This window comes from Halyomorpha halys, unplaced genomic scaffold (assembly GCF_000696795.3).
Source record: "Halyomorpha halys isolate HHAL.00 unplaced genomic scaffold, Hhal_1.1 Scaffold588.1, whole genome shotgun sequence".
Taxonomy (NCBI): Eukaryota; Metazoa; Arthropoda; class Insecta; order Hemiptera; family Pentatomidae; genus Halyomorpha; species Halyomorpha halys.
This window is the reverse complement of record NW_027110173.1, coordinates 497,118-511,342: the sequence shown is the minus strand read 5'-3', so window position 1 is coordinate 511,342 and position 14,225 is coordinate 497,118. Positions and strand designations below refer to the sequence as shown.

General features: G+C 28.8%; 1 protein-coding gene across 3 annotated transcripts in view; it reads left to right on the top strand.

The window, feature by feature from the left end:
* Positions 1-14,225, top strand: part of LOC106684538 (protein HID1) — a 27,448-nt gene that overhangs the window by 3,619 nt on the left and 9,604 nt on the right. Inside the window, exons 1-10 of one of the 3 annotated variants that reach the window (XM_014426671.3) lie at positions 8,512-8,601; positions 9,249-9,462; positions 9,539-9,696; positions 9,808-9,858; positions 9,962-10,130; positions 10,843-11,081; positions 11,156-11,353; positions 12,697-12,787; positions 12,869-12,994; positions 13,166-13,270. In XM_014426671.3, coding sequence (XP_014282157.1) covers positions 9,411-9,462; positions 9,539-9,696; positions 9,808-9,858; positions 9,962-10,130; positions 10,843-11,081; positions 11,156-11,353; positions 12,697-12,787; positions 12,869-12,994; positions 13,166-13,270 — 1,189 coding nt within the window. In that variant the 5' untranslated portion in view covers positions 8,512-8,601; positions 9,249-9,410. Of the gene's footprint in view, positions 1-8,511; positions 8,602-8,671; positions 9,108-9,248; positions 9,463-9,538; positions 9,697-9,807; positions 9,859-9,961; positions 10,131-10,842; positions 11,082-11,155; positions 11,354-12,696; positions 12,788-12,868; positions 12,995-13,165; positions 13,271-14,225 lie in introns of those variants that run through there. The other 2 variants (XM_014426670.3, XM_067048343.1) reach the window with 2 other exon arrangements.

Sequence of the window (14,225 nt, the reverse complement as noted above, 5' to 3'; positions counted from 1 at the left end):
TTTCATTGACCGCACCCCCAACCATCTTCTCCTCATTTATAAAAATTAAAATATAATACAAAGTAAATTTTGCCATATCTAAAAGTATATATTCAATAATAATAGAAATATTCCAAGTAATTTTAGGGGCAGAGTTGGGCGACTATGAAACTAACAGCTAAAGTTGTCATGGATACGATATTTAATGGATATATATCAATGATTCATTCATGAATAATGGTTGTATCCATGGCAATTTTGGTTATTAGTTTCAACAATAGCTAATGTTTGCGCATCTCTGATTGTAAGATATAAATACTTATAAGTAAAGAGAAAATGTCCGATAAATATTCTTGTATAGATAAAGTATAAACAAAAATTCAGAATATTTATTTTAAACTATTTAAGACATTTTTTAAGGATTCATAATTAAATTTTGTATTTATCCTCTGTTTTAATTAGTTCAAGGTGATTTATATTTTGTAGTCCTCGTTATAGATTGATAATAACCTTATATAAGAATAACCTAAATTGTTATCACAATTTTCTTTAAATTGCTCTTGAAACGAGAAGTGTTTGCAATCCTGAAAAAAAAAAACCAAAAAAATATTCAATACTAAACGTAAATAAATAAATTAATGATTAGTGATAATTAACATAATCAGGGTCATCTTGAGAAAATCAAGAAAAATTCCTTCGGTGTTTTTTAAATATTTAAATTGAGGTACGTTATCAAATTTTCAGATTTTCATATTATTGGGAGGAGGGAAAAGGGGGTGTTTATGTATTATATATTTCTATAGTATGATGAAATAACTTATAATCATTAAAAACAAAATAATCGAATAATGATTCCATCGATATATCGATATATCATTAGAATCTGCGTAGAAAAAATCTAAGTGATTACAACTTAACCAAAAATAACTGTTGTATACCCATTTTATTTGCGTTGCATACATACATTGTCACATTTCGGAATACACAGACTTTTTACAATGAATTTTATTTATAAAACGTATGAGTGAAATATTAACGTATGGGAATTGTTATTATTTATCTGTGAAAATAAATTTCGTTAACATTTAGAGTTATTTCCCTAAGTTAGAAATATTTTGGTGTTATTAGAAAACTAAGAGTGGTGTGTTATGTGTAGATAATATTTTTATATTTAGCCGTTTGAGCAATTATAAAATTAAATATATGTATATATAGTTGACCGTAAAAATTGATATATAAGAAGATGGTCAAGGTTGCGGTCAAAAGTGAAACAAAAATAGTTGTAAACTAAATATATATATAAAATTAAATAATTCTTTAATATTTTATTGTGAAGGAAATTTTGTTCACATTATAGCAGTGAAAAAGACAAAAATCAGGTTTGGTATTACCGTTATGAGTAAAAATCCTAATGCCACCTATATCTTTGCTGAACCCCATTCCGAAACTATCAGGATTCTGGAGAGGATCTCTATTATTTTCTTTAACATTCATTTATTCATCTATTTACATAAATTTATCTATCTATCTGATTTTTATCGTAACATACTTACCTTATTTATTTCATCACACTTTCTTTTAATTTGAACATATTTGTCACTGATTCAATCAAGTATTGTTCCACTATCCATTACTCATTCCAAGCATGGACATTCATTCACTCATTACCGTGGTTATTGTTAATTACTATTTTATTCATTTATATTTATATTACATCAGTTTAATGCGTTATTTTTTTATGTCATTTTATTTTATACAACTTTCTATAAATATTCTAGTAGTTTTATCATATTTTACATTGTCCCCATCTTATTCTCATTTAGCTCTAACGAAATTCTGCAAAGTGGAGCTAAACGTTCCTTATTAATAGTTGTTTATGCTATTTTTGTACCTTTATTGACTAATGGACTAAAATTTACCAAACTTCTGTAAACTATCTCTTTGTAATCAAGCAATCATAATTTATTGGAAATTTTGGAGGAAACAAATTAAAGTGTTTCAAAATTTTATATCATTACTGTTTTATCAGGGGAATTCTCGCTTAAGAGCTACGATAGTTTTAAACGTGATGGACATCTAACTTATATCTTCAACTATCACAGATCCCAAAAATTTCACTCTGCTCCACCATTTTGTTTGCTTGTGCGTAATTTATTATTAATTAATTAAGTGAGTAATTTTTTTTTCAATTTATGTACAAAATATGCAATTTTAACAACATAACTTATTGCTTTTAAATTACGTGAGCTTCACAACATTTCTGCTACTGGGCTCCGATTCTATCCGATCGATTGTGTAACTAGTAGACCAAGAAGTAATCGATTTTGGCTATTTTTTCATCTCCATTCTTTTAACAATTGAATTAGCTGTTACTGGTCACAATCGTGGTGTGGGAATTTTAGTAGAAGTTGCGGCGAGAGAAGACAATAATCCATTCAGTAATTGTTGTGATCAATGCCATCTTTATCCCATTGGCCCACTGAGGTCCTCTATTTTTTTTTTTTTTTGTTTCTTACCCTCCTTATGTGTTATTCTTATCTGAAACAGGATAATACATAAGTAAATATAATTATGCATATTGCATGACATTGATAGTTCTGTTGCCTGTAGGACATTTTAATATATGTGGTGATGGGCTTCACTGTTACTTGTTACTTTTCAAATATTAAATAAATTTATTATTTTAACTAGTATTTTGTTTATAACCTAACGTTACTTATTAAGGACCCTATCTCTAATCTTAATGTACTCGGGCCCTCCACTTTGTCAAAGACGGCCCACCAAGGCCAAAATTATCTATTTATTTTAAATTTTATAAGTCTTAGCGGATTCATACACATGACAGACTCTAACCGAGTGAAATGTAAAAAAAAATTACTGCGCTGATAATTTCGGACTTTGGCCTTCTATCCAATATCTTATCCAAGGCTATTTAAAATCGATTATTTTCATCAACTTTTTTTGCGAACCTTGTCCCGATCACTTATTTGCTCCTAATAGCAATTTCTCTTTATCTCTTATATTTATCAGTCACATTTTCTTCAGTTCTTTAACATCTGAATGTAATTAATTCTCAGTTCAATTAATACACTATAATCCAGGTAATCCGTACTAATTTTTGCAGGGGGGGGTGTTTGGATTAATAAAAAATTCGGATTACAGGAAGTATCAGGAAAAATTGTGTAAAAAATTCTAAAATATGAATGTACATAACTATTTTTATTTATTTAATTTTTTTTACATATTTTATTGTTTATTTATTTTATTTTATGGGTTTGAATTACTGAAAAGTGCGGATTTCTGAAAGTATGAGGAAAGATGGTGAAAAAAATTCAACAATATGAATGTAATCATGAGAGATAGTTCACCGTGGATGAATTATACGAGGAGAAGATGGTTGGGGGTGCTGTCAAAACATAACACAAATAAGTTGAAATAACTTATTTAATCGTGCAAATGTTTCGGCCAGAATTTCTAGCTTTCATCAGGGCTAAGAACAGAACAAGAAAACAACCAATGAATACAGTAAATATAAACAGAATGACGTAAAGTAAATAATTGTACGGAATAGAATTAATAAAATTAAAGTGATGAAAGAAGTGGAAAATGAAATGTATATATACATAATTGAACAAGTAGGTAAAATAACATAATTAAGGAAATAAAATGAAAATTTCAAGTTATATAATGCAAAGAAATATGAATATTTTAATTAATTATGAGAGATAGTTGACCATGGATGATGAACGAGGAGAAGATGGTTGGGGGTGCGGTCAGTGATAAACACAAATAAGTTGGGTTAACCTATTTTTAATGTGCCAACGTTTCGGCTAGAGTTTCTAGCCTTCTTCAGGGCTAAAAAATGAATGAATATTTTAGTTATAATACTAATGTTAAATGAATATTTTAGTTTATTAATAATTTAAAAATTAAAATTATGGAAAGAAAAAAATAAAATTGAGAACAATAAAATATATGTAACAAATGAAACATGTAACCATAATATTAGATAAAGAAGCAAACTAAGAGGTTAAGTTTAACAAAAGAAGTGAATAGAAAAAAAAATTGAAGACAACAATAATAATGGTACTTGTTATCATTATTGTTGTTTTAATTTTTTTTTTTATTTACCTCTTTTGTTAAACTCACTGCCATGCTATATAATTCTCTGTTACCCACTTCAGAGAGTGGAAAAAAATATAAATAAAAAAAATATATTCTTTGTACGGATTTATTTAATACATGATAAAACAAAAAGTGAGTTCACCAACAAAATTTGTATTGTACATATTTCTACTACTCATTAAATTAGTTTTACAGAATCAAATGATTTATATAATAGATGTATTTCCAATACCAACAAAAAAAAAAAAATCTTAGGAATTAGATTACCCAATATAGAAACTGTAAAAATTTCCACCGATATTGCATCGTAGTTTTCAGTGTTAATTAAAAATAATAGTGAACTATTTAAGAGGTTTCTATTCTGCTTGGTGTACGAAAAAATAAAATAATCATTTTAGAGCTGTTTTGTCAACAAAAAAAAACTGTTTTAATATATTATTTTTATATATTTTTAAAAAATCGGTCAGGAGTGATTGTGTGTGGAGCCCTCTCAACTTGCTGAACATTTGCTATTTGAATCTATTTGGCCATTCCGAAGCAGTTATATCCGGCATGGGTACGCTTGTTGTGCCTGGGTTCAATCTCCTTGAAGATTCCTTTCAATAGATTCAGGGCCGCACAGCTCTTGGACTCATTTACAGATTGACTTGTGGCTAAACTTGACGGTTGTTGATCATTTTATTTAGCATATTACTCGTATCCAATTGTGTTCCATAGTTATCTTTTAACACTTAAAGTACTCACGTCTTCTTACATAATGTCGTTGTCTACACCAAACACCTCATGGAATTAGGATTTTCAACTGCAAAACAAATTTTTTACGCATTAATATGTCAATCGTTATTTATAAATAAAATTCTTACCAAATAGTCAGCACATTCTGAAACGCCATGCATGCCACGTGACAATGTATGTAACGCAAATTCAGATGAAATAGACCTTGATTTTTGCCACTCACGTCCTAATAAATAGAAATATCAAGGGCGTTATTCGATTCATTGAAAGGATGATGTTAATTTTCTTCTTAATGATTGTAATTTATTTCATCACACGATTGAGATGGAATTTAATACCTTAGAAAAATTTATTCAATTGTTCGAGCCGTTGAAAGCAAAAGTTGGGTATATCCATTCTCTCCTCATCACACTTTATTTTTATAAAAGAATAATTAATTACTGAGCGAACTAACTTCAAATGATCTTAAATAATTAAATATGCTCTAGTTTCAATATAGAAAACTTTTATTTCTAACTAAAAACCTTACAGAACCAGAGACTTAAAATGTGAAGAGGATTGTCGAATCCCTCCCCTCTAAAGTTTTATTACTTATTGGCTATTGCCCATTGTTTTATATTTAACGGGACTAAATTCTTTTGTCATTGATGCAAGATTTGTTTTCTTTAAATCTCGATAGGATTAATATATTTTCCAATAATAATAATACTAAATAAGTGGCCCTTGAAAACTATATTTTATTAGCAATTAGTATTTGGAATTCAAAGATGAGTTTGAAGTAATCATACGAAAAGTAAATTTTCACGGTCAAAAAAGTTATGGGCACAGTTTCAAGTTTTTACCATTAGCTAAAACAAGTAAGGAATGTGGCCCAAATATCGCCAACACAGTCAACTTTATTTTTTTCAGAAAGAAAAATCAAAATTACATTTCTACATGTTTCAAATCACAAAAACTTATTGCAGAATGTAGTAATATCATCTGAATAAATTTTGAAGGTTACTCGGCATACACCCTGTCAAGTCGGCTGTCATGTTGAACGGGTGGACCCAAACAATGTTTTTGTTGATTTATTTTTTAGTTGTGTTTGTAACTCACAAGCTGTAGTGTGAACAAATAACTCAAGACTCGAAGCGGTTTAAGAATTTGATCGTATGTGGTGAAGTGGTCTAGGAATCGATAGGGCTTATTAGAGTAACCCCCTGTTTTTTCTGTACAGAAGTACATCCACTTCATTAAAAAAAAAAAATCGAATAAAACCAAGTAATATCCTGAAAATAGAGATCCTTAGCTACCTAAATCATCAACAAGTTCCCAGATTGCTCAAATATATTATCATTCACAAGAAACATGAGAACTTACTCAAAAATAGCAACGAATTGCCTCTTGACTTCCAGGCTACGCTAGTGAATCCCAGAGCCCGTTCTTCCAATACCTACTGTTGTTCTGATGTCTTGCCTACGTATAGAAACAGATGCTAACTATTTTTTTTTTCATCAATCCCATCTTTGTATTATTTTTCAGCACTAAGCCATAATAGGTTAAGTAATGTCCCTATTTTGGCCACCTACCTTAAATCCTTTTTCTTTTAATAGATAAGCAATGAGGATTAAAAACGATAACAATAAAACTCAGTCTTCGTTCTATATTTTCTATGAAATCTTGGCTAAAAAAGCGAATATGGCGTACCTTTAAAAAAAATTATGATTCAATTAAATTCTAATGGTCTTAATTACCGAAAAATAGTGAATCAATTAGAAATAAGGTTCAGTACTGTTCGAAATATTGTTAAAAAGCTCAGGAATTCTGATTCAATTCTAAAAAACCTCGTTCAGGACGGCCATAAAAATTTATTAAAAGGGAACAACATACCAGTTTGTAGAGCGAGAACCCACTGCATCATCCACCAGGATAGCAGAAGGGGTCGCATTAGCTTCCGATGCTACCTTCAGTTTATTAAGAGTAAGAAATGTTATTCACAAATATGATTATTATGGTAGGGTTTAAAGGAAAACATCTTTGATAACAGAGACAAAACCGCTAGAGTTTGCCAATTTGTTAACAAAGACTATGAATACTGGAAAAATGTTATTTTTTCATATGAAAGTAAATTTAATATTTTCGGCTCTGTTGGCCACAAGTACGTTTGGCAAAATCCAATACCGAGTTTTAGCCTGGACATGTAAGGCCCACTGTGAAAAATATGTCGATATTTGGTCACATGATTTGAAAAGAATTGCCGAAAATCTGGGGATCTTCTAACAAGACAATAGACCATATAGACCCAGCACATGGCTAATAAAACAAAGGAATGAATGCTTTACAATGTTCTGAGGCAAATTAAAATGCCAACACAGTCTCCGAGTATTAATGCTGTAGAACACCTATGGTATCCATTGGACCTAAGAGTAAGAAACACAAAAATTTGTTTAAAAAAATGTGCTTAAGGAAACTTTGTTTCAGAGTGGCGTAAAATTGGTCAAGAAGTAATGCAAAATCTTGTTTAGACAACCAAGAAGACTGCAGAATGCCATAGATACCACTGATATTATAATAATTAAAATATTAGTGGGATTCAGTTCAAATTAATTATTAATAGTTAATAATTAAATATGTGTCAATACTTTTTCGACTTTCTAAAAATAATATTTTCTTTAATTATTTTTATAATGTGTCTTTTACAATTGGGTGTATTTACGAATATTTTATTAAATAAAAATAAAGTGTTTGATTTAAAAAAAAAAACATTAAAAAAATTAAGTGTGCCTATACTTTGTTGACCCACTGTTTATTAAGAGCGAAAGTTGATCTCATTAAATATTTATAAAAGCTTCATCATCACTTTATTGTAATAGAAAAAAAAAACTGTACGAATTATTTTGACTCACATGATCGGTAGGCTATTTTGAAGAATTTATTTATACGTGCTTTATATTCTGAAAAATACATTATTTTTATCAAAAGCTTGATGTATTATTAATTTTTTTAAATCTAAATTACTCCCGGCAAATTATAGATTTTTTAAAATTTTATTTCATTTAAAACTGGTATTAAATTATACGAGTATGTTTGAGTCTGGAAGTATTCATAATACTATAAAAACCCGCTGGAAAATAAGCCTGTAATTTCACTACAATTTTTGATTACTTTAATGAAAACTATGTATAATTACAAGTAAAAATTGATGAATTTGTCAAGTATAATGAGGGGGCATAAAAAATAGGAGCTCTTTCAAAAGACTAAAAACAAATTAACTTTTCTTTCGGAGCACCATTTCTTTAAAAGTATTCACAACACTAGAAAACCTAAGAGAACATTATTTAAAGTAGAGTAAAATTGCTAAAATATGAGCCCTAATAGAGCTATTTACATCCAATAGTTCCCGAGATAAAGTTATTAAAAAAAGCAACATCTCCTCGTGGGCTTTTGTACTATTATAAAAGCCTTTCCTGCTTATTATTATATAAACGATGTAAATATTACTTTATTTTAGAAATATTTGTTAAAAATGGAAACCTAAATTATTTCGAACAACGTTTAGTTTTACATTACACAAACATGTGCGATATGTGCATATGTATGTTGTACTATGACCCAATTATCTCCCCCCCTTCCCTAATTTCATCAGAACGATGTAATTTTCTTATAGGTTTAGTGCAGTTGTATTTAACCACTTAAATATCGTTATAAATACTAACCTAAAGTTACTATATTCATATTTTAACAATAATAGAATTATGTAATAACATCAATTTACTACCGGTAATTTTAAAATATAAACAAGCTTTTTTTTATATTTGAGTTTATCGGTTTTCTCTTGTGTAAATCAAGTTAACTTATTAAAAATATAGACATTTCGTAAAATTAAGATTCGTTTTTTGAAATAATCTTAAGTAAAGACCAAAAGAATATAGTTTTTATAAAAAAGCGACTTACAATATTAATATACTTGAAATTTTTGTATTCTGTAACTTCAACAATAGCAACTTTATGATTTCTCTTTTGTAAACTTTAAATGTTGTTATTGACCGGTGATAGTGAACAATGTACAAAGTTGGGAAACTCAAAAATATTGGATAGTTACTGATGTTGGCAAGCAACTTATGATAATCTGTAATCAACAAGGGAGGTTATGACACGAAGTATACTTTTGGAACTGTAGGGCCTAAGGTTTTATTTACATTTTAGTGAATGTAAGGAAAATGGGAAATTCTGACACGAAACTAAATTTTAGAAAAGCTGTGATACAACTGACTTCTAAAACACAGGTTCTTGAACATTAAGTTAAATTTTAATGTATCTATCAACATTCATCTAACATATTTCTTTAATTATGTTTTGATTTTTCTGTTGCTCTTGTGAATCTTATTGAACTATACAAATTAAGAAAGATTAATATTACATTTCAGCCTATTGATGCTGCGGATAACTCTTTCTGGGACCAATTTTGGAGTGAAAATGTGACAAATGTTCAAGATGTTTTTACTCTTGTACCAGCTACTGAAATCCGAGCTTTACGAGAAGAGGCTCCATCAAATTTAGCGACATTATGTTATAAGGCAGTAGAGAAAATGGTTAGAGCGGTTGACAGTTCATGTAGAACTCAACAGGAGCAATTGGCTGGTAGATTTATTTTATTATTTCATAGATGAATGCTATTTATTACTTCTCTTCCAATAGTGATTTATTTGTTGTTCAGTACTTAATTGCGCTCGACTTTTGACACGTGTTCTGCCGTATATATTTGAAGATCCTGAATGGAGAGGGTTTTTCTGGACAAGTCTCCCTGAAAATTCTCAATCTGGAGATTCAGGAGAGTCGGTAGCCTTAGCCCATTCTCTTCTTAATGCAATTTCTGTAAGAATCTATCTCTGTTATATATTATGTACATTATACACCTATTTTATATGTATATATATAGTTATTTATATTTTCATGGAGTAATAATTCAAAATATTCCTTTTACAGGATCTTTTGTTTTGTCCGGATTTTACTGTAGCCAGTAAAAAATCAGGTCCAGTAAGTAATCATTATTTCAAATCAGCAGTATTTAAAAAAAAAAATTGTTTTCAGTATAATATTTAATTATTTTTATATCTGTTAATGTAGTATGTCTTATTAGGATAAAGCAGAAGACTTACAAGCTATTGATAGCTGTGAATATATTTGGGAAGCTGGCGTTGGTTTTGCCCATTCTCCACCACATTATACAACTTACGATGCTGCCAGAACTGAGCTTTTAAAATTATTGCTTACTTGTTTTTCAGAAACAATGTATCAGCCACCCGTTGGTAATTATTTTAAATATTGATTTAAAAAAGATATTTGTTTGTTTTTGAAACATGTAATGAAGTACTTAGTTGCAAAGAACTGAGTGTGAATATGTACTTTGTAATTTTATTAACTTCATGATTCTTAAGAACTTCTGAAATATTATTTCTGAAAAATTGTTTGAGTAATATAGTAGAATTCCTGTTCACCGGCCACACATTAATTGTCCTTTGGATTAAATAGCCTTGTAAGAAATAAAGACAGAGAAAAGGAAGCCAATAAATGTTTCAGTCATGAAAAAATGAAGAGATTTTGTTTATAAAAAATTCCGTAATGTTAAAAACCAAAAAAAAAATTGCTGACTTTGTCAAAAAAATAACTTTGTTATTGCTGTTGTGTGCATTGTACGTGCCCCATAGTTTTCTATCTTTTCAAATGTATAATTAAATATGTTAATACATTGTACATACATCATAAAACAATATTATTATACTTTTTTGTTAATATTTCCTTTTGAAATACTTACACCTAGGATTAATTGACTAAAACGGGAACCATTGAATGTTCCAATCCCAAGGCAACTGGTCATCAGGGATTCTACTGTGCACTCTTTTTTTTTTTTTTAAATGATAAAAAGATTCTTCGACCTAAATATATTTATATATGTGATGATGTCACCCGACTATATTTTTCAATTATGTAAGTTAATGTCTGTTGTGAATTGCTTTCCAGATATACAGACCGCTCCTAACAAATGGATCCAATTTTTCACTTCAGGTGAAAATCGTCATGCTCTTCCTATGTTCACATCTTTGCTAAATACAGTTTGTGCATATGATCCAGTTGGTCTTGGTCTTCCCTATAATCATCTTCTTTTTCAAGACACTAGTGAACCGCTAGTGGACGCTGCATTGCAGATACTGATAGTTACATTAGATCATGACACATCACAAGGAGGTGTTAGTAATGAGGTAATAATAAAATTTATTTATAAGCATAAAATTATTTATAATTGCGTTTTGATAATCAAAGTTTTAAATTGCAGTCTAATTCTACAGAAAATTTATTTATAAACTATTTATCTCGAATTCATCGTGATGAAGATTTTGGTTTTGTCCTCCGAGGATTCACAAGGCTCTTAAACAATCCGTTGGTACAAACTTACCTTCCTAATTCCACAAAGAAGGTACAATTTCACCAAGAGTTGCTTGTTTTCTTCTGGAAGATGTGTGATTATAATAAGGTAATCATATTACTAATTAGTATATGTTATATTGTCAAATATCCTTATTTATGAGGAATATGTTCAGTATTGTTGGGGATATGTTTCAAGGTTATAAAATAAAAAGAAAAAATCAATAAGCGCATCACATAACTTTCACTCACCACCTTAAGAAGAAATTAATCGTTTCGAAACAGCTATTTCTTTATTATTCAGGGTGACAATTCTCTTACTATATATTTCATATAGCTAAGTGAAAGTAAAATCTGATCATTATAATAAGTAACATGGAAAAGCAATAATTACCAAGTTCTTTCATATTTCATATTCAACCAATACCAATGGCTTAATACTATTAACAATGAGAGATGTTTAATTTTTTTTTAAATAAACATAATCTATAATACTTAAACAATTTAAATTAACAATTTATTATTTTTCTATTGCTATGAAAATTCATTTTAAAGTTTTTTTTTTAAGGTGTGAAAAATGATTGTAAACTTTGCTTTATTCCTGCCAAAAACAGAACAATTTAACATAAGATAACAAAACCGTGTACTATGGAAAGAGGTTGGGTGCCTTTGGCTATTTCCAAAGTCCCAGTCTGTTTTAGACAGTTGCTTGAAAATAATTTTCTCCATTTGTTAATCAAATTCTTTCATAATACATATTTACACATTTTATACTACTAATAATAATTAGAGATGGTTGATTATTTCATATAAATTATCTTACAACACGTCAAGGTGGAAACGAGCAAACATTTCTATTTTGTCTTAAGTGGTAAAAGAGGACTTTTATCTGTATAAGAATTAATTTTCATTTTCTTTTACTTGACATAAATCATGAACAAAGCAGGAGAGACATATGCTATTCACTCGAAATTATTGCGATAAATGATGAATTGAAGCATTAAAAATTCAAGATGCGAGATTCAGCACCAATTGTGTGAAGCAAAAGTTATAGTGATTCGTGTAATCCAGTGGTGTTCTGTGAAATGACTTTCGCCTAATTTATAATACTTGTTTGTTTATAAATTCTTTGATACTTCCTTGCTTTGATAGGTCACTGGTGAATTATATTTCTAAAATATATATTGTATATTTTGGATTTGGAGGTCAACAGAATTTATTACAAATATAAGAAATTGTCTAAATTATTTTATTCTTGAATACTGAAAACATTAATTAATTAACATTAACAATGATTAATGGAACTGTGAATAAGGAGCTTTGACTATCTATCTTTTCTTTATTTTAACTTCAATTTACCGAGTGTCAGATAAATATCTGTTCAGTATCTTTAATGATAAATTAAAAAGGTTATTTTTATTTGTTGATATCACTTTTTCGATTTGTTTTCAGAAATTTTTGTATTATGTGCTCAAAAGTAGTGATGTTTTGGAAATACTTGTTCCAATTTTATATCACCTAAACGACTCAAGAGCAGATCAGTGTAAGTGTTCTTCTTTTTAATCTATAATCATTTTCTTAAACATCATCTATGTCTATTGCAATCTGTTGTATTTGTTGACAGCTCGTGTTGGTCTTATGCACATAGGAGTATTTATAATATTGTTGTTGAGCGGGGAGAGAAACTTCGGTGTGAGGCTTAATAAACCTTATACTGCTACGATACCAATGGATATTCCTGTTTTTACTGGTAAGTTAATCAATTCATTTTTTTCTGTAAGTAAATAAAATTTTAATTTAATGAAATAATCAAAATATTAGGCTGTTTTTAACTGATAAATATGTATAATACAATATTTATGTATTCTATTGATTTTAAATGGTTTATGAAATTCATATTATTTAAATTTTTTCTCACTAGGAACACACGCAGACCTTTTAATTACTGTATTTCATAAAATAATTACGACTGGTCACCAAAGGCTTCAACCTCTGTTTGATTGCCTTCTCACAATACTGGTTAATGGTAAGATTATTTTTTTTTTTTTTTGTATTAATTGAATTTTTAATAGACGATCTAAAAATTCTGATTGTGATTACTGGTCATATCTTAATTACTTCGGTCATTAATTCCTTTTTATATAATTTTTTTAGAATTACAAAATTATGAAGTCTATAATTGTTTTAAACTATCTGTGCCACGCTGTTCACCCATGTAATTTATTTAATGTACATGATGATAAAATGACTAGGTGTCATCTTATTACTTTTTTTTAAATAGTATAAAATCATATTGTTTTTTATTGAGTTTGTTTTATATTAACTCCTTAATGCACACCTCTATATAACAGACAAAACTTTATTCTTTGTGGGGTTATAAAGAAGTTTCATTGTGATATGGATTTGTATGTTATCAATCCCCTAATGTACAAAATAAATAATTGTACGATACGAAAAAAATGTAGTTAATGAACTTTCTTTCACTTTTTTTTCTTATTTTTTTATTTTATAAATAACCCCAAGAAGAAGGAAGGAACAATTGTAAAGAATGAGGAAGAGGTGGGAAAAAAGAAAGATAGGAGAGAAGGGGTATGAAAGGAAGTGAAAATAATGATATTCCGTGAAAAATAAAAATAAATAAATAACCCCAATTACAAAGTATATTTGACATCAGTTTCTTGTTCCACTTCTTTAATAAACGTTTTATAAAGTTAACCTACTAATGTTTGTGTAGTGAACTTGCTTCTGTGGGTATAAAATGATTAATTAGTCGAAATATAAAAATTCCCTCGATCAATCACTATCAACGCCCATGCCATTTGTGATCATCTTAGTGCACATTGGGTGACTTGAGACTATATTGAGACAACAAAGTCCATTGTTCTGTGCTGTAGGTTGGTTTCGGTTGCAAAGTTAAATATACAGAAACTCATATCTACTTATTTACGTATCTATTTATATATGTGTATATAATGTTATAT